Source organism: Salvia hispanica, chromosome 1 (genome assembly GCF_023119035.1).
Source record: "Salvia hispanica cultivar TCC Black 2014 chromosome 1, UniMelb_Shisp_WGS_1.0, whole genome shotgun sequence".
NCBI classification, from domain to species: Eukaryota; Viridiplantae; Streptophyta; class Magnoliopsida; order Lamiales; family Lamiaceae; genus Salvia; species Salvia hispanica.
Genome location: NC_062965.1, coordinates 14,432,817 through 14,454,784, shown reverse-complemented (window position 1 = coordinate 14,454,784; position 21,968 = coordinate 14,432,817). Strand labels below are relative to the sequence as shown.

Here is a 21,968-nt window from a genome sequence, read left to right as displayed (position 1 = left end):
AGGAGAAGGTAGGGTTGAGCTCTATGTGAAGCCAGAGGTTGTGCAAAAGCCCAATCGTAAGCGCGGGAGGAAGGGAGTGCCGCACCGAGCACCTTTCTAAAGTGATCAGCTACTTGCAAGTGCGGGAGGAAAGGAGTGCCTCAACGTGCAACTTTCTAAAATAATAAAATTACTCTTGCAATTTCGATTTTTTGCAATAAACTCTTTCATTTACTTTCGTTTTCCTGTTTTGTGTTTCGTGACTTTATGCAGTTCAATATCTTGTACCCATTTTCATATGGGGAAACAATTTATTATGAATTATTGTCATGTAATAAAACATGTAGATAATATCGACAAGAACAAGGTTTGGAATTGATGATTTGAGATTGTGTGTTGAGAAATTAAACACAGATGATAAAATTATTTGTCGTGTTATTATTTGTTTCTAGAGTTTAATCGGATCTGTTAGTTTTGGTATTTAGGTGTATGCGACAAAGACAACCTTTTGATGAAGAAAGTTATGAAATCCAATAATCCATATTGAAGTGTGTGTGCGTATTTATTTGACAAAGAAATCAATTTTAGGATGTTCTTTCAAATTGAATAAGATCAAACCATTTATCTATTTTTCTGCAATAGATAAATATATATTAATTGTTCCGTGAGTCTCGGGTTCATGAGCGAGTATTCTTTTATCTACCTTAATGATCCATTTTAAATAATTAACAGGCTTAGTATAATCCATATAGCTCTCAAAATTGATTGTTGATTTTAGGAAGATCTAGACTATTCTTATTCACTAAAATAATTCTTACTTTTTTTTAATGAAAATATCTAAATAAATAACCTTCTTACTTATAAAAATCTTTTTATGTGATCATGTTTCTATAAAAAGATTCCTTTATCATTCACACTCTTCTTGTTAGACAAATAAAACAATATTGAATGTGTAAGATAGATTGACAATTTGATATCAGTTTATAAGTTAAAATACAATTTGAAATCTTTGTCACTTTTATTCTTCATGCTAATCTTACTCTCTACTTTTCTTTCAATCAACTTTCGAAGCATTTCTTCCCTAAAAAAGAAAATTATATGTTTTAATATACTGTTCTTTCCTAAGTTAATTAATATAGATACTATGTAGTTTACTTTATTCTCTCTTATCCCATCTGTTTTATTCTTTCTTACATTTTAGTCTTTTAATTTATCTCATCCCTCTCAATTTAAGTCACTAAAAGTTTTCTCTTAATTAATTCATATACCAATTGACTATCCGACTTAACTTATATGACAAAGTCTTTTACTTTATCTCATCCCTACTTTATTATCTCTCAATTTAAGCCACTAAAAGTTTTCTCTTAATTCTTATGCCAATTGAATATCCGACTTAACTTATATGACAAAGTCTTTTACTTTATCTCATCCATACTTTATTATCTCTCAATTTGAGTCACTAAAAGTTTTCTCTTAATTCTTATGTCAATTGACTATCCGACTTAACTTATATGACAAAAGGTTTATCTCATCCCTCCTTTTGTTATATCTCAATTCAAGTCACTAAAGTTTTCTTTTAATTCTTATGTCAATTGACTATCCAACTTAACTTATATGCCAAAAGGTGTATGATGCAGTATCACTTTTTCATGGGCTTGAGTTCTAAATATATTTTTAATCAAGTTATTTTTGTTTAGATTTTTGGTTTTCTGAATTTTTTCTGAGATTTAAGATTCATAATTTTCTTCTATTACGCAAATTGTGAAAATATTTGTACTGAGAATTTAATAATAAACTCCACATAAAAAAATAATTGAAATAATAGTCAATTTATTATATTATCCTTATAGCTCACAGATTGAATATCTAGTCAATTATTATCGTCATGTAATAATATAGTGCGGAAAATACCGACAAGAACAAGATCTAGATTCGGAATTGAGATTCGAGATTGTATGTTGAAATATTAAACACAAACGATAAAAATATTTATTTCATAATTTTTTTCTAGCGTTTGATCGGATATGCAGGTGAGTCCTTTTGGTATTTAGGTGTATGCGACAAACGAATAATTCCTTGTACACCTTTTTTGAAAGAGAAATGCATGAAATTCATATTGAAGTGCGCCTATTTATTTGACAAAAGTAAAATTAATTTTATCACACTCTCAAATTGAATGCGATATTAACCGTTCATATATTTTTCTGCATTAAGTAAATGTATATTAATTGTTCCGTAAGTCTCGGGTCCATAAACGAGTATTCATTTATCTACATTAATTAATAAATCATTTTTAATTAATTAAAATATAATATTTTAATATAATGGTTGATTTTAGAAAGGTCTAAACTGTTCAAATGTTAGATTAAGTTGTTCTTGAACTACACTAAAATACTAAATTTTCATTTTAATGAAAATTAAGTACATAACCTTCTTACATGTTTAAATCTTTTATCCCTTCATGCTTTCAATAAAAAATTTATCCCTTTTTTATCATTTTAATGAAAATAAGTAAATAACCTTCTCACTTGCTTAAATCTTTTATCCCTCCATGCTTACAATAAAAAAAGATCCCTTTTATCATTTATTTTAGTACATGCATATAACAAATCTTGTAGACTTTGACAAATAAAACAAAATTGGATGTGTTTTATCATTTATTTTAGTACATGCATACAACAAATCTTGTAGACTTTGACAAATAAAACAAAATTGGATGTGTATGATGATTGACATCAGCTAATAAGTCAAATACCAGTGTGGTAGATATCTTTATCTCGTTTTTCTTTGTTAGTTTCACTCTTTTTAACTCTATGACTCTTTTAATCAACTTTTGAAGTATTTCTCTCCATAGAATTTAAAACACACTACAAGAAAAAAAGTTACAAAAAATACTATTGTTGTTCTATCCGTATTTATTTTTAAAATGTCCCACATTAAATGATTCATTTCCATTTAAAAAAAAATTAATTACCATTTATATTATCTCATTACTTCATTTATTTTTTTAATTCTTTTATCTTTTATATACTTTATTCTTTCTTATCTTTAGTACTACTTTATTATCTCTCAATTTGACTTATTAAATTAAATTCTTGTGCCAAATAAAATGACTCAATTAAATTGGAATATAAATTGTATGGTACTTCTTCATTTATCCACGAAAAATAGTCTCATTTTGTAATTTTTAGATGTCCATAAAAAATAGTCCTATTTTTAGAAATGGAAAGTTTTTCCACTTTTTCTCATCTCTCCATACTTTATTTACTTTTTCTCCATATCTCTCGTACATTGTCTATTTTTTTTCATTCTCTCTTACTTTAACAATTTCTCATTAAAACTCGTGCCGTTTATAAATGAGACTATTTTTTTTGGAAGGAGAGAGTAGCACATTTTTGCTAAGTTTGATTTTTCCCGAAATTAAATTTAGCATGACACATTGGATTATGTAGTTTTACAAAGCGGTCAAAAAACGACATGTAAGTCTTTTAATAAGTGTAAACAACATTACTTTGTGCGTTGCTTGAGTTTTTAAAACGTCACCCGAATTTAATCGAAATTTCATGTCATGGAAAATTCATACAGTGGATAAGTTTACGATTTTGCGACCAAATTTTAATTTTTGTGAGAAATATCAAATTTTGACCAAAGTTTGTGATTTTAGCTACTATTAGTAAAAAAATAATTCTATATTTTCTAACTTTTATGTCGTTTTTATGGAATGTTTTTCTTTGGCTTTGATGATTCTGAAATGCTTAATCAAAGGGTCAATTACCTCTTACTCCCTCCGTCCCACTTTAGGAGTCCCGATTTATCATTTTTAGGTGTCTCACTTTAGGAGTCTCGGTTGGAATATCCCATAAATGGTAATAGGCCCCACATTCCGCTACTTTTTTCCAATCACATTTGATTAAAAAACTAATACTCCCTCCGTCCGCCATTAGGAGTCCAATTTCATGGTGGCACGAGTTTTAAGAAATGTTAAGAAAAGTGGGTGGAAATCCGACCACCTTTCTTTCTTGGCCGATCTCGACTTGCAGCAAATCCGCCTCAGGTGCTCTCGCCTCGTGCCAAGGGTGAACCGCTTGGTGGCGGCGCTGATTTCCTTTATGTTTTGCTGTCGCTGAAACCATTTCGTGTGGCCATATGGAGGAAGCGGGAGATACAAGTGGTGAAATGAATTTTGAATATACATATTGTCTTGTCATTAATGTGTTTGTAGCACTCCAACTTACAGATTGTAACAATTTATTTCACACGCCCAACTACAATAAAGTAACAATATTTGGTACTATATAATTCGCAACTTGTGACTGTTGTTTCATCCCAAAAAAATGACTGAGACGAGCACTTCTTCCGGCAGTGAAATTATGCAACAGGTATTCGCATATTCACTCTCTACTATTGAGCTCATATTTCCCCAAATTCTAGTTATACAATATTTTCTAAAATACATTTTTTTGGCTTCGATGTATTGTTTGTTCAAAAATAAGATGCAAATCTTGTTTATGAAAGTTTTCCATAGCTTCTTGATTAGTTGTTCACTATACTCTCTACTATTGAGCTCATATTTCCCCAAATTCTAGTTATACAATATTTTCTAAAATACATTTTTAGACTTCGATGTATTGTTTGTTCAAAAATAAGATGCAAATCTTGTTTATGAAAGGGTTCCATGGCTTCTTGATTAGTTGTTCACTATAATTTTCATATATATGACATGACAACAACATTACATTTTACATATGTAATTATTTGATAATTTTGAATGTGCAGGAAGAGGCGGGCAAGTTCCAAAATTGGGTGGATTCCTTTTTGGAAAAAATATTTTTTGAGAGATGTATGCGCCATGACGATATTCAGAAGAATGAACTGAATAGATATTGCATAAATTGCGATGCACCAATTTGCAGGTATTGCATCAGAAGTGGGGAGCACTACTACCACAATATTCTCACTATTTACCGGCTTGTTTACCAAAATGTTGTCCCTCTAAGTGAGATGAAAGAATACATTGACTGTGACAAAATTCAGGTATAATTTTATTAATTTTTTCAATAATATTTTGGATCAATAAAATTATTGATAATTATATATGTATATATTTGAAGCCCTACAAATGCAACAAGAAATGGGTTGTGTCATTGACTCCTCTGCCGCACAATGGGTCGGGTTCACTAATTGAGGGCGATGGTGCTTGCTGCCTTTGCAAAAGGAAGCTTACTAACCCGGATCGCTTTCGTTTTTGCTCGATTGCGTGCAAGGTCTTTTTCTAATTTAATTTTCATAATTAAAAAGATATTGTATTATGTATGATTATTTACTTTGATGTTGTGTGTAGGTTCAAGCTGATGTAGGAGAAGGTAGGGTTGAGCTCTATGTGAAGCCAGAGGTTGTGCAGAAGCCCAATCGTAAGCGCGGGAGGAAGGGAGTGCCGCACCGAGCACCTTTCTTATAAAGTGATCAGCTACTCGCAAGTGCGGGAGGAAAGGAGTGCCTCAATATGCAACTTTCTAAAATAATAAAATTACTCTTGCAATTCCGATGTTTTTGTAATAAACTCTATCATTTACTTCAGTTCTCCTGTTTTGTGTTTTGTGACTTTATTCAGTTCAATATCTTGTACCCATTTTCATATTGGGAAACAATTTATTATGAATTATTGTCATGTAATAAAACATGCGGAGAATATTGACAATAACTAGTTTCGGACTTGATGATTTGAGATTGTGTGTTGAGAAATTAAACACAAACGATAAGATTATTTGTCGCATTATTATTCGTTTCTAGAGTTTGATCGGATTTGTGGTGAGGTCGTTAGTTTTGGTATTTAGTTGTATGCGACAAAGACAACCTTTTGATGAAGAAAGTTATGAAATCCATATTGAAGTGTGTATGCTTATTTATTTAACAAAGAAATCAATTTTAAGACGTTCTTTCAAATTGAATGAGATCAAACTATTTATTTATTTTTCCGCAATAGATAAATATATATTAATTGTTCTGTGAGTCTTAGCACTGACGGAGCCAATTAAAGGCAAGAGGGGACAGTGGTTACCCCAAAATTCTCTAATTATTAGTACTATTTGGGAGTATTTAGTATCAAAATTGTCACAATGGTCTAGTGGTATTGCACTCCTTTCTCATTGATTAGATAATGTGTTCGATTCTATTTGGACACCAAATTAAATTTCTTATTTTGTTAAAACAAATTGGTATGTGTTCTATTCTATTAAATTTCTTATTTTGTTAAAACAAATTAGTGTCTGGAACTGTAACCATTGGAAATATTTTCACTAATATTTTATACTTCTATGTATTATATGAAAATGAGAATTTTTCTATTAAATATTAGTAAGATTTAGAGAAATAAAATAGAATGTTAAACTAATCTAAATGATGACCAATATTGTTTGCGTTTTCACCGAAACTTTTCCAAAATAATGTAAAAGATGATTTCTGAGTAACCGTATTACTTCATGTAAAAATTTATCGCACCCCCAAATCAAAAGTTCTGGATTCGCCAATGAGTCTTAGGTTCATGAGCGAGTAATGTTTTATCTATATTACTGATCCATTTTAAATAATTAAAACTCTTAGTATAATCCATATATCTTTCAAAATTAATTGTTGATTTTAGGAAGATCTAGACTATTCTTATTCACTAAAATAATTCTTACTTTTTATTTTTAATGAAAATATGTGAATAAATAACCTTCTTACTTATAAATATCTTTTTATGCGTTCATGTTTCAATAAAAAGATCCCTTTATCATTCACACTCTTCTCATTAATTCTTCAATTTTATTCATTTATTCGGGCGTTCACACAACAAATTAAACAATAAGGCTAGACAATTAAAACAAAATTGGATGTGTAAGATGATTGACAATTTGAATTTTGACATCAGTTTATAAGTTAAAATACAATTTGAAATGTCACTTTTATTCTTCATGCTAATCTTACTCTCTATTTTTCTTTCAATCAACTTTCGAAGCATTTCTTTCCTAAGTTAATTAATATAGATATTCTATAGTTTGCTTTATTCTCTCTTTGTTTTATTCTTTCTTATCTTTTAGTCTTTTACTTTATCTCATCCCTACTTTATTATCTCTCAATCTAAGTCAATAAAAGATTTCTCTTAATTCTTATGCCAATTGACTATCCGACTTAACTTATATGACAAAGTATTTTACTTTATCTCATCCCTACTTTATTATCTCTGTTAAGTCGCTAAAAGTTTTTTCTTAATTACTTCTTATGCCAATTGACTATCCGACTTAACTTATATGACAAAGTCTTTTACTTTATCCCTACCGTACTTTGTTATCTCCCAATTTAAGTCACTAAAAGTTTTCTCTTAATTATTATGCCAATTGATTATCCAACTTAATTTATATGACAAAGTCTTTTACTTTATCTCATCCGTACTTTATTATCATCCAATTTAAGTCACTAAAAGTTTTCTCTTAATTAGTATGCCAATTGACTATCCTACTTACCTTATATGATAAAAGGTTTACCTCATCCCTACTTTATTATATCTCAATTTAAGTCATTAAAAGTTTTCTTTTAATTCTTATGCCAATTGACTATCCGACTTAACTCATATGACAAAAGGTGTATGATGCAGTATCACTTTTTCATGGGCTTAAGTTCTAAATAATTTTTCAATAAAATTATTTTTGTTTAGATTTTTGGTTTTATGAATTTTGTCTGAGATTTAAGATTCATAATCTTCTTCTATTACGCAAATTGTGAAAATATTTATACAAAGAATTTAATAATAAACTCTCCATCAAAAAATAATTGAAATACTAATAGTCAATTTATTATATTATCCTTATAGCTCCCAGATTGAATATCTAGTCAATTATTATCATCATGCAATAATATAGTGCGGAAAATACCGACAAGAACAAGATCTCGATTTGGAATTGAGATTCAAGATTGTATGTTGAAATATTAAACACAAACGATAAAAATATTTATTTCGTTGTTTTTTATCTAGCGTTTGATCGGATATGTGGGTGAGTCGTTTTGGTATTTATGTGTATGTGATAAACGAATAATTCCTTGTACTTTGACAGAGAAAGGCATGACATTCATATTGAAGTGCGTATATTAATTTGACAAAAATAAATTAATTTTTTCACACTCTCAAATTAAATGCGATCTTAATCGTTCATTTATTTTTCTGCATTAAGTAAATGTATATTAATTGTTCCGTGAGTCTCGGGTCCATAAACTAGTATTCATTTATGATTTATCTACATTAATTAATAATTCATTTTTAATTAATTAAAATACAATATTTTAAAATATGATTAATTATAGAAAGGTCTAAACTGTTCAAATGTTAGATTAAGTTATTCTTGAACTAAACCAAAATACTAACTTTACATTTTAATAAAAATTAAGTTATAGGTACATAACCTTCTTACATGTTTAAATCTTTATCCCTTCATGCTTTCAATAAAAAATAGATCCCTTTTTATCATTTTAATGAAAATAAGTAAATAACCTTTTCACTTGCGTAAATCTTTTATCCCTTTTTTATGCTTTCAATAAAAAAAAATCCCTTTTATCATTTATTTTAGTACCTGCATACAACAAATCTTGTAGACTTTGACAAATAAAACAAAATTGGATGTGTATGATGATTGACATCAGCTAATAAGTTAAAATACCAGTGGTAGATATCTTTATCTCGTTTTTATTTGTTAGTTTCACTCTTTTCTTCTATTTGACTCTTTTAGTCAACTTTTGAAGTATTTCCCTCCATAGAATTTTAAATACTCTACAAGAAAAAGAGTTTAAAAAATAAAATACTATTGTTGTTCTATCCGTATTTCTTTTTAAAATGTCCCATGTTGAATGATTCATTTCCATTTAAAAAAGTTAATTACCTTTTATATTATCTCATTACTTTATTTATATTTTTAATTCTCTTTTATCTTTTATATAGTTTATTTTTTTTATACTTTATTCTTTCTTATCTTTATTACTTTATTCTCTCAATTTAACTTACTAAGTTAAATTCTTGTGCCAAACAAAATGAGTCAGTTTAATCAGAACATAGATTGTATTGTACTTCTTCATTTGTCCACGAAAAATAGTCTTATTTTGCAATTTTTAGATGTCCACAAAAAATAGTCCTATTTCTAGAAATGGAAAGTTTTTCCCTCATAATTTTTCCACTTTTTCTCATCTCTCTCATACTTTATTTACTTTTTCTCCACATCTCTCTTACATTACCTATTTTTTCGCATTCTCTCTTACTTTACCAATTTCTAATTAAAACCCCAACCGTTTACAAATGAGACTATTTTTTGTGGAAGGAGAGAGTAGCATATTTTTGTTAAGTTTGATTTTTCCCGAAATTAAATTTAGCATGACACATCGGATTATGTAGTTTTACAAAGCGGTCAAAAAACGATATGGATGTCTTTTAATAAGTGTAAACAACGTTATTTTGTGTGTTGCTTGGGTTTTTAAAACTTCACCCGAATTTCATCGAAATTTCATATACTGCATAAGTTTACGATTTTGCGACTAAATTTTAATTTTGTGGGAAATATCAAATTTTGACCAAAGTTTGTGATTTTAGCTACTAATAGTAAAAAATAATTTTATATTTTCTCACTTTTATGTTGTTTTTATGGAATGTATTTCTTTGGCTTTGATCATTCTGAAATGCTTAATCAAATTGTCAATTACCTATTCAATTCAGTGGTCAAGGCATACCAAATGGAAAGATTATGTGGTATGGTATGTCCTCCCAATTACTTCCTCCGTCCCAGATTTGTAGTAACATTTTGTCATAAAAGTCCGTCCCACATTTGGAGTAACATTTAGAATTTACTATACTTGCACATAAAATTTTACCTCATTATTCATTAAAATTACACTCAAATGCCATTATCTACATTAAAATAAATCAAAACAAAAATAACAAACCAAAAAGTCAAAAAGGGACCCATCATCTCACTTCATTTATTACACACTTCATCATCTCACTTCATTTATTACACACTCCATCATCTCACTCCACCAACTCACTTCATTAATTACACACTCCACCAATTCCTTAAAATCCATGTCATAACTAAATGTTACTACAAATGTGGGACGGAGAGAGTATTTTTTAACAAATAGACATATACATTAGCCCCACCTCCAACTAGAAGCAAACGTGGCCTTGGAAAATATGGATATTTTACATATTACATATATAATAAATATGGGTAATGATAAAATGCAAACTCATAGATTGTACAAACTCTAAACTATGACCTGGACCATTAAATAATATCAACAGATGACAAAATAGTAGCAACAGAAAATGTCAACACCATTTCAACACAACATCAACCCTTGACACTGTGTCTGTGTTGACATTTTCCGTTGCTACTATTTTGTCATATGTTAACATTTTCTAACAGTCCAGATCCTAGTTTGAAGTTTGTACTATATTTAGAGTTTGCATTTGATTACGTTCCTAATAAATATAGCCATAAACATAACACGGATCTATTTTTCTATGAACTTAAATTTTTCACATCAATTAAAAAAGTTATTGTTGCTGCTTTTGTGAAAATATTTTTTCAAAAATTTTAATCAACAACATATATGATAGAATTTGCTTTTATTTTTTATCGTTAGCATTTTTATAGCTAGTATTTCACACAATAAAATATAAAGATAGTTAATAGTATAATAATGAAAATGTTTAAAAAGTTCAAAAGGCTTATTAGTATGCAATTAAAAGGAGATTATATTGGTTAAAAGATATCAACTATAAAACCAATAGGAAATAATTTTATAAAACTAAATGTGTAGAATTTATAATTAATTAATCATAAAAGAACAATTATAAAACAAAGAAAAAAAAAACTTAAACACACATGACATACCAATTTTTATTAAAAATACAATTCTTGCTAATGATATATAACATATAATTCCTTTTTAAAAGTTTCAGGTTTGCACATAATAACTACTCTGCAAATTTATCTTGTTGCGAGACTGAAATAAACTTATATATGAACATATTGTATAGTACTAATAATTAAAAACATAATCCACTTAACTAAATAAAAATAAATTTTGTTCATCGATTCTGCTAAATTGTACTACCTCCGTCCAAAAAAAATAGAGCACATTTACCATTTTTGGCCTTCCACAAAAAATAGAGGACATTCATTTATGGAAAGTTTTCAACAAATAATAACCTTACACATCATTCCACTAACACTACTTCTCACTTACTTTTTTCCCTTCTCTCTTACTTTACCAATTCTACATTAAAACATGTGTCATACACCAATTGCTCTATTTTTTGTGGACGGATGATGTATTATGAAGTAATATGTTTTAATTTATATGTGTGTATAGGATCATGATCGATTGAGATTATTTAGGCTAATTGAGAAATGAGATGCAATACCAGCCACTCATTTTTATTAAATGAGTGGTCCAGATTTTGCCACACAATAAATATTATTAGATTAATTTAATATAAAAGGGTAAAACTGTCTTTTCGCGTTTTAATTTAGGGTTCTTCAGATTTTCCAGTGAGATTGGCGATTCTGGTGAGATTTTAACGATTCAATCATATCACTAATTGAATCTATTTTAACGATTTATAATTCAATTGATTCGCAAAATTAGACTCAGACGATTTCAACGATTTCAACGATATCTGATTTGCGATTCAATTTTCGAAAAACAGACGACCAGTTCGACGGATTTCTGTGTTGATTTTGAAGTTTTTCGGTCGATTTTACCGACATTATTTTGGAATAAATGGGCATCCTTGTCCCCAAGAATGAGGAAGAGTTGCTTACTTGGTAGAGTCTGCTAGACTGATTCTAAAGAGTCCGGGGTTTACCAAAGAAAAGATAGAGAGAGTCCGGGGAGCTTGGCTAGACTGATTCGTTATCATAAGGGGATTTTTACAGATTCGATAGAGTCTGGGGCGATTCCTCGGCTCCTAGAGGGTTGAGAGAGAGAGAAAGGTTAAGTGGGTCATCTTCAATGGAACGGAGGGAGTACTTGGTAAATATTTTGTGTTGTTGTTATGCTCTTTGTTGACATTCTGTTTCATTAACATTATTTTGTTGTGTTATGTTGGTGATTTATGCTCTGTTGACATTATTTATGTTACTTGTTAAATATTTTGTTGACATCGTGTGTTTAAATTGGTGTATTCTAATTAAACTGGACATTTTGATCATGGTAATTTGAAGCATGTTCTGATATTTTGGCTTACATAACTTATAACAATTGTCTAAGAATTTTATAAGAGTGCAGCCACCTCTTTAGATATAACTATAGGGGTAATTTTCTTCTTTAAGTGAAGCTACTTGAGAAATCAGCTCAATAATTCTTGACCGAGGAAATAAACGTTAGTCTAAGTGGATCAATGTTTGGTTGGATTATCTTGAATGTAAAAGTCCATATGATATAACCATAATGAGAGTCCTTAACTTGACATAAAAAAATCGGTTAGTTATTGGCTAAGCAAAAGACCATAAAGCCTGAGAAGGTTGAGAAACATGGTTGAGTTTGGAATCTATGGATACTTTAGGTGCAGATTGTTAAACCCTTTTTTCTTAATCAGTTATGAGCTTTAATCAGTTATGAGCTTTCAAGGGAGATGTATGGGTTATGAGCTCTTTGTTGACATTCTGTTTCATTAACATTATTTTGTTGTGTTATGTTGGTGATTTATACTCTGTTGACATGACTTGAAAATCTGTTGACATGATTTATGTTACCTGTTAAATATTCTGTGTTGTACGATCTGTTATTCCAATTTGCAAGCCTGAGTTGAGGCCTTATGAAGGTCAAAAATTTTCTTCCCTTGAGGAAGGAATTTCCTTTTATGAAAAGTATGCTCAGGAGGCTTGTTTTGATTGTCGAAGATTTGGAAATAGGTCTAGTGGTGGTGTTGTTATTTTTCAGTATGTTGTTTGCAATAGACAAAGATTTCATACAGTAGATTCGTTGGATGTTGATGTAAGTATATCTGAGGATGGTAATGTGTCGATGATGATGAAGTATCTTCAAAGAAGAGACGTAGACGTGGCACCAAAAGGTGTGGATGTGTAGCGAGGATTAGTTTTAAGTTTTTTTCTGATTTTGGTGTTAAGTATTACCTTGTGCATCAATTCGTTAAGGAACACAATCATGCTATGGTTGACAAAGATCATAAGCGATTTATGAAAGGTAATCGCAGTTTGAATGATGTTCATCACAAGTTTGTTGAAGATTGCACCAAAGCTAACATTGGTCCTACCTCAACTTTCAACTTATTAAATGGGTTTTTCGGTGGTTATAATGTTGTTGGGTGTACGTTTAATGATGTTAGGAATTGTTCTCGTGATATTAAAGAGAAACTGAAAGAAGTGGATGTTCAAATGATCCCAAATCAGATGCAAGAGAAGAAGATAATTTGTGAAGGCTTTTTTCACAAGTATCAATTATCACTTGATGATAATAAGTTAGTGAGCTTATTTTGGTCTGATGCTGAGTCTTGGAAACATTATCATATGCTTGGAGATGTTGTAGCATTTGATACTACATATTCGACAAACAAGTAGTTTATTTATTGTACTTAGTAATTGACAGACATAGTAGTTGACATGGTAGTTGACATAGGATATACATTTGTACTTTGCATCATATCTTATTTAATAGTTGACATAGCATATACCTATAGTTGACATTGGTTATCATAAAAACGTGTTGATGTTTTGTGTTGATCTATTTGTTCAATAGGTATCGTATGGTGTTTGGTCCATTTACCGGGAAAGACAATCACGGGTGTCCTATTGCGTTTGGAGCTGGTTTCGTATCCGGTGAGAATTGTGAGGCATTTTCATGGCTTTTCATTGTATTTGTTGAATGCATGGGTGTTGCTCCAAGAATCATAATCACTGACCAAGATTGGGGAATGAGGCTTGCCATTGAGAAGGTATTATCTGGTACAAGGCATCGTTTGTGCATGTGGCATATTATGAGCAAGTTGTTTGAGAAGATACCTAAATCTATTTCTGATAGAGAAAAGTTTAGTAAGGAGTTTAAGTCTTGTGTTTGGTCAGAGTTGTTAGATCCGGATGAGTTTGATATATTATGGACTAGTATTGTTGAAAAATATGGTGTAGAAGATCATAAATGGTTTAAGGATATGTTTGCTATTAAACATATGTGGATCCCAACCTTCTTTAGAGATGTTCCTATGAGTTCTTTAATGAGAACAACATCTTTTTCAGAATCTGAAAACAGTTTTTTTAAGAGGTACTCGAAACCGTTGTTTAATTTTGCTGACTTCACTCTTCAGTATAATAATGTCATTGATGCTCAAAGGAATCAAACTGAAAGGCTTGACTATTACGATTATGTAATCACTCCAAAATATGTCACTGATTTAGCATTTGAGAAGCAATTGACATCTGTATACACAGATAGGATGTTTAGAATGGTACAAGAATTGATTGCTGAGGCTGATAAGAGTTGTCGGATGATTAACATGTCCACATTGGAGAACATCGAGGTCTTCAAAGTTTCTAGTGCTAGAAAGAAGACCTTTACAGTTACACATGAGATAGAGATTGAGATTGAGTCATATGAATGTGAGTGTAAACTATTTTTAAGGTGTGGTTATCTATGCAGCCACCTTTTCTTCATCCTTAGAAACAAAGATGTCAACAATATTCCAGAGAAATATGTTGGTAACCGTTGGTTTAAAAGTGAATTACTAAAGGCAGTTCATGGTCTCACGAGTGATGAAAGTGTGTCTGACAGAGGTATGCAAATTGTTTTCTATAGATATTTAAGTTTTAGCATGTGTTGTATAAGCTGTTGACATATCTTATATAGGCTGTTGACATTTTATATGTGTGCAGGTTCTAACAAAGATGACAAACTACAGATTGCTAACAGGTGTCATGGACGTTACTTTGGTCTATATCAGCGTGCTTTTAGGAATAAAGATCATTTGATTGCTTTGGATAATTTGCGTGCGGGTATTGGTCCTCAAATCTTTAAAGATGACTGTGCTGGATCATCGTCTGTTGATAAAAATGATTCAATCATGAACATATACGGTATTGTTGTACCTGAAGAAATAACTGCACATGCTCCAGATGTGGTTAGTACAAAAGGAGGTGCAAGTGACAAGAAAAGCAGGATTAAGTCAAGCATAGAGAAAGCAATTGAAAAAGCAAATAAACCTCATAGGCGTTGTGGAAAGTGTCACAAAGTTACCGATCATAATGTTAGAAGCTGTGGCAGAAAGCAGACATGATTGTTTTTTTTTTAATAGTCAGAGTTGTTTTTTAGTTGTTGACATAGACTACAAATTATTGACATTTTCTTGTTAGTTATTTATATCTGATTTTACTCTCTATTGACATCTATATTATGATTCTATTTTTTTTAATTTTAAGATTTGTTTTCTGAGCTGTACTCCTTCATGTTTTGAAGGTGCACATGTCAACAACTTAAAAATCATGTCAACTATATATACGGGCCATGTCAACAAGTAATATAATTATATCAACTATGGTGCACATCGTGTCAACAGCACATACCAGTCATGTCAACTACGGTACATATCGTGACAACTACACGTACAAGTATGTTACAAGCCATGTCAACTACACGTACTAGTCATGTCAACAACTAATATAATTATGTCAACTATGGTGCACATCGTGTCAACAACATATACTAGTCATGTCAACTATGTTTCAAGCCATGTCAACTATACATAGAAAACATATTAATAACAATTTTAAGTCATGTCAACTACACGTACTAGCTATGTCAACAACTAATATAATTATGTTAATTTTAAGTTTTTTTATAATTATAATATTTGTTTTCCAAGTTGTTGACACTTTATACAAACTGTTGACATTATATTATATACTAGGTTAACTACGTCAGTTGCAATCATGTAAATCATGTCAGTTACATTATATTACACTTTATACACTATATTACATACTATGTTAACTACGCATAGAATCATCTCAACAAAAATTATACGTCATTTCAACAACAATTATAAGTCATGTCAACAATAATAATAAGTCATGTGAATCATAATAAAATTAACAGAAAATATATATTCTAATAAGTTCAAAAAGTTAGAAACCACAATTGTAGTTGTTTTGAAATCCATTCCAAAACAAGAAAATTAACAACATCAAATGTTAAATACATCCCAAATTTTGTTTCACTTCTTCTTTCTATAAGCAAACCACTTTTTGTATTTGTTGTTTAAACTAATCAATTTGTGCTTGTTTTCTTTCATCCATGCATCAACCACTTTTAAAATTGGCACTCTATGGTTGTTGTAACTTGATGCAATCAAGTTGTAGCAATATCTTCCATGCAATATCTGGAGCATCTTTATGCTGCTTGCAGTCAAGAGAATATTCCATTCACTACATTTTTTACCAACATAAGTTTCCATGTGTCTCATTAAATAGACACCACAGTCCTTTATGTTGGAGCTTGTGGCCCACTTCAAGGAAAGAACATTGATGGAAGACTTGTTAATATTTTCGGATATCTCTAACAAGTTCTTCATTTTGTAGTATGCCTCAAAAATATCTTTATGCAAATATATTAATAAATAAATTAAAGTACACATAAAAAATATTTTAACATGGTGCAGAAATTATATCAACCAATGCAGAGACTGTTTCAATAACATAGAAAAAAACATACCAGTAAACCAATTTCATGTCCATACTCCTCTAATGCATCCATGCCCTTAACTTTTCTGTTGTCTATGATCTCAATCTTACTTTGTTTCAGCCAAAATACTACCAGGTAGTAATGTTGGTGTTCACAGATTGGAAAGAAGACCTATATGACATGGAAGATAAAATTTCATTCAAAGAACAAATCCTAATATTTTCTCAAAAATTTCATTGTTAGATCTAATTACCAAATCAATGTTTCTCCAATCAAATTCTGGTCTTTTTTTGAATTTCATTCTCTATTTCATCAATATATTTGTTCATTGCCATCATATTATTCCAACTTTCTGGTCGATTTGTAACATTGAAATTCTGCATTTAACATGCTTGGTTAAGGAGACGTGTGATTCAAACATTTTACATAAATTTTTAGATTACTTACGGATGGAGATGTTGTCATGAAAAAGCGTGTAGATGTTGTAGTTGGGTTTTCTTTTTTCAGTGTTGTTCAAATGTGAAGCCCATGTGTCAATAACACCAGATTTGATTTCTTCATGGGGCTTCAGTGAGTTGAACAATTCCTTGGTTGCCCAAGTAAAATCATCATCATACACTCATGCATTCCTGAAATGAAGTTATAAAAATGACACGTGAACAACAATCATAAATCTTGTCAACTGTTTAGAAAACTAATTTTTTTTAGATCATGAATATAATTAAATTATACACACTCATTTGTGCTTCCTGTTTCTACTATGTAGTAGAGATTTCTTTCATGAACTTCCAGGTATGGCAGTGAATCAATAGGGCTTACTTCTGCAGTGTACAGATCTGTTTTGTTTCTAGCTTCTGGAAGTGCAATCTCAGATAATGAAGCAATATTCTATTTTCAGTGGACATAAAATTCATGTCAACAACAAATTCTAGCCATTTCAACAATTAATATAATTATGTCAACTATGCTACTTATCGTGTCAACTGCACATATAAGTCACGTCAACTATGGTTCATATCGTGTCAAATACACATAAAAGTAATGTCAACTACGGTACATAATATGTGAACTACTCATAGAGGCCATGTCAACAACAATTATAAGTCATGTCAACTACACGTAGAAGCCATGTCAATAACTATTATAACTCATATCAACTACACTATCAAGTCATGTCAACAACACTTCACTCATTTTATAAAAATAATATACTGTTTAATCTTAGTTTTAGTTACCTGAACAATATTATCTTCTTTATCCTGTGGCTTTTCTTTGTTCGTTTCAACATGTGTGTCATCTTGATTCTCCTTATCTTCCTGTTGTTTCAATTGAAACACATTACGTTATGTCAATTATATTTTTACCTACAATATGCAGAATATCTTTATAGTTTAATATAGTTATTGTAAATTGTACATGTTCAAGATCTTTCTGATTTTCTGTCTCAATCCCCTTGTTATCAGATTCTAGTATAGGTGGTGATATAGGAGAGGCTGATTCATTATTGACGCCACATGTTGTGTCCTCTTTTGATCCTTGTCCTTCTTCTTGTTCCTTTTCTTGTTCTTCATGTACTTCTTCAGCAGTCTATTGAAATAGTAATTTATAATTAATATTAAATTAATTTCAACTTAGAGAAACGTATGTAAACAAAATGGTGTACTTACTTTGTTATAGCAATCTCTCCATTTGAAAGTTGGAAATTCAGTCAAATCTTCAAGTGCTTCCTTTTTCTTTTCGACAATAACTATTGATTCACAGATTGTTTTACAGTTATCAAATGTCTCATGTTTGTCTTAAAGAAATGACTCTGCCAATTTTACACACTTGTCTTTCACAGATTGAACAGAAGTTGTTGGGCTTCCAATTGCAGATCTAGCAATATCACACACTAATCCAAATAGATGATTAGTTTTGACGTGTGTAGGAACTTCTTTAAGGGTTTTTACTAGATTGGTCTTCCCATAATTTATGTGTTGAATGTATTTCACTACATTCTGCATGATATCTTTTGGGACAATGCTTTGGGAATACCCAACCCCACTGTCAACTACGTGTGGAATCTGTTGTTTAGGCTCCTTCTCCTGCTCCTGCTCCAGATTACGGACATATCTTTTGAAGATTAGTCCATTACCAAATATTCCCACATCTATCTCTCGATTTTCCCTAGCCTGCAGATGTATGCTTGTCCAGCCTTTCATTATTAGGAATATGCGAGGAACTGAACGTTTGGCTCGTAAAACTCTATCTATGTAGCAGAGCTGCATATAAAATCCATATCAATAACAATTACTAGCTATATCAACTACTCATACAACCTAATGTAATTATGTTCACTGTTAATAATCTGTAATGTGAAATGTAAAACATACCACGAGCAAAGGAAGTGGTCCTGCAAAAGCATTCTTCTTTTTCTTTGACCAATTTTCCTTTGCAAACTTGAGAACAGACAATGTGTACGAACACCAGTTGACATTTCTAATATTGTCCAGATCATCAACTATTTCCCCCATCTTAGACATGATTGTTCCACATGTTGATGGCTCAATCAATGTTGCTTCTAATAGTACCAAGAACAATCTCTTGAACCTTGTCCCTCCTTGACAATCTGCTAACATAAGTTCTTCAACAGCTTTATGGCTAACGTTTCCTCCTTTTTTTATTTGACAATCTTTGCCTAACTCTCTCATGAAAGCTGCATTACTTTTACAGATATATCTGGAGTAACTAATCCTACCTCTCGGAAATCCGTATACCAGCTCCACATCGTCTTCTGTGATATTAACACTCCCCCCATTATTAAGCTTTATCTTGCACTGTTTTTCATCAAAACTCTTCACCAATTCGAATGCCAAAAAGCTAGGAATGTACTCTATGTTGAAATGCAAAACATTACCAAAACCCAACTCCTTCACAGCATTAACCTGTGCCTTATTCATTTTGCTCATGGTTTCAATAAAAAACAACGTCTTCCTTTTGATTAGAAGCCGTTTAGAAAATTAATTACTTTTCTTATTCTGTTCCTTAACCTCTGTGTGCTTGTCATTCCGTTTTTTGCTTCTAATCTCAGAAGCAATTAACTGTTTCTGGTCATTTCTTCTTTTGCTTCTTATCTCAGATATAGTTAACTCGTCCTCATCAATTGCTATGCTTCTTTTTCGCTTTGATGTGTTCTTTTTTTTTGGATTAAAATCAAGTACAATAAAAATGTCAACAATACAGTAATATCATGTCAAAATTCATAGCAACTACAACCCTACATATGCAGTCATACGCTTTTTAATATGAATAATCCCGTGTCAACAGAACATATACAGTTTATAGCAACCATATGACTGTGTTGACAGTCATTCCAACAAGCATACATTATGTCAATAATTATTGTATAAAATGTCAATACTACTATGTCAACAAAATGCCAACAATACAGTAATATCGTGTCAAAATTTATAGCAACTACAAGCATACATATGACAAGTGCAGTCATACCCTGTCGATATATATAATATAATACTACTTCTGTCCCTGAAAATTTGATACATATTACCATTTCGGTCCGTCCCTGAAAATTTGATACACTTCACTTTTACCATTTTTGGTAGTGTTCCTACTCACATTTTATTATAAAACTAATACTTTAAAAGTAGGACCCACATCCCACCAACTTTTTCAACTCACTTTCCATTACATTTCTCAAAATCCGTGTCGGGTCAAAGTGTAGCAAATTTTGGGGAACGGAGGTAGTATTATGTAATCCTCTCACACTTCACATTTGAATTCATCTTTGTGTATACATAACATATCTATTTTATAGCAACCATTTACTATGTCAACAACAATTCAAATAAGCATACATTATGTTAATAATTATTGTATAAAATGTCAATACCAATATGTCAACAGACATCTTATAATGTCAATAATCATAAAAATTTAAATATATAGTACTTAACTGCAAGAATATTCTTCAGCTGTTTTAAAAACGCATAAGTCAAACTCATCAGATAATTAAATAATGAAACCTAAAAATAAAATGTTTTGAATAATCAAACTGTGTTTTAAAAAACTAAAATTGAAGTCACACAATTAAAAAAAGAATGAAATCTTTAACCTGAATGAGTCGTTTCAGTGCTTTTGTTGATTTGGTGTTGACCTCCAATTCGGACGGCGTTTTTCCAGGAACGGTCGACGATCCAACTGAATCACTTATGTTTTTTTGTCCGGTTGACATTCCTAATACTCTTAATCGATTTAGAAATCTAGAAAAGAGATGAAGTCGAGTTTTGATTTCTAGATGAAGGGTTTGTAAATAAGAGAGTAGTCAAAAAAAATTTAGCGGAAATCTATTTGTGAGAGAGTAGTTGGTAGAGAAATCTTTACAGCTCCGCTTTTTTGTGAGTTAGTGAATAATTTGTAGAGTAGAGGGTTTTGAATTAATTTTTTTTCCACCCTTTTATTAGAAAAACAAGCAGTTGACATTGTTAACATTTGAAATTCTGACTATTGACATGACAATTATTTAGTTATTGACATTACATACAATTTATTTATATATTTTTTTTTGTTTTTGACATTTAATTTGCTTTATATTGACATGTATTGTATGACCATAATTCATGAATATGTTCCAAATATTGAGTTGTCTGAAATTTTATATGAAGCCTATTGACAAGCTGTTGACATTTTTGCTATGAGTTATTGACATTTGATGATTAAGGTATGGACAAAATGTTGAGTTTTGATATGGAAACTATTAACATGTATTTTATGATAATGATGCCAGTACATGTTTTAAAAATATCATGGATAGTTCATGAACTAAGATGTAATCACATTCATGGTACTTTTTCACTATTCACACAATTTTGCACAAAAATGCACCAAGGCACGAAGGATATTTTTAGACTTTCATATCTAAGAATTGGATATGATATTTTCTTCATCTCTTTCTAATATTGTATATGATCCTTTTTTTTAAAGTTTGAGTACATGAATCATATTTTTTACTTCACTTTTTCAATCTCTTTATGTCAAATCATCTTTCTCTTAAACTGTAACGCCCCGACTTTTTCTATTCCTTTAAGTTAAGTTTTTTTTAATGACCGTCGAACTAATAGTCAAGAATAGTTTTGTTTTATTTTGAGAGATTATGGAATTATTTTTTTGAGCTCGTGTTTCTTCATGCCTTAGTTAATTTTAGAGAATAGAGAAAAAAAAATTTATATACCAATGGATGTGGAATTTGTGAATGCTCGAAAATGGATGTAGGTTCA

At 30.6% G+C, this 21,968-nt stretch overlaps 1 protein-coding gene across 1 annotated transcript; it reads left to right on the top strand.

Annotated features, from left to right (window-relative positions):
• Positions 1-13,178: 13,178 nt before the first annotated feature.
• Positions 13,179-15,292, top strand: LOC125187776 (protein FAR1-RELATED SEQUENCE 5-like). Its single transcript, XM_048084413.1, has 3 exons — positions 13,179-13,582; positions 13,765-14,792; positions 14,892-15,292. Exons 1-3 carry the CDS (start codon positions 13,179-13,181, stop codon positions 15,290-15,292), a joined length of 1,833 nt encoding a protein of 610 aa, XP_047940370.1.
• Positions 15,293-21,968: the final 6,676 nt, after the last annotated feature.

Bases quoted from the DNA above. Each gene is read 5' to 3' on its own strand.
- LOC125187776 (XM_048084413.1), top strand. From the start codon at position 13,179: ATGGTTGACAAAGATCATAAGCGATTTATGAAAGGTAATCGCAGTTTG. The intron at 13,583-13,764 runs GTAGTTTATTTA...TTTGTTCAATAG, and splicing joins ACTACATATTCGACAAACAA to GTATCGTATGGTGTTTGGTC. The intron at 14,793-14,891 runs GTATGCAAATTG...ATATGTGTGCAG, and splicing joins TGAAAGTGTGTCTGACAGAG to GTTCTAACAAAGATGACAAA.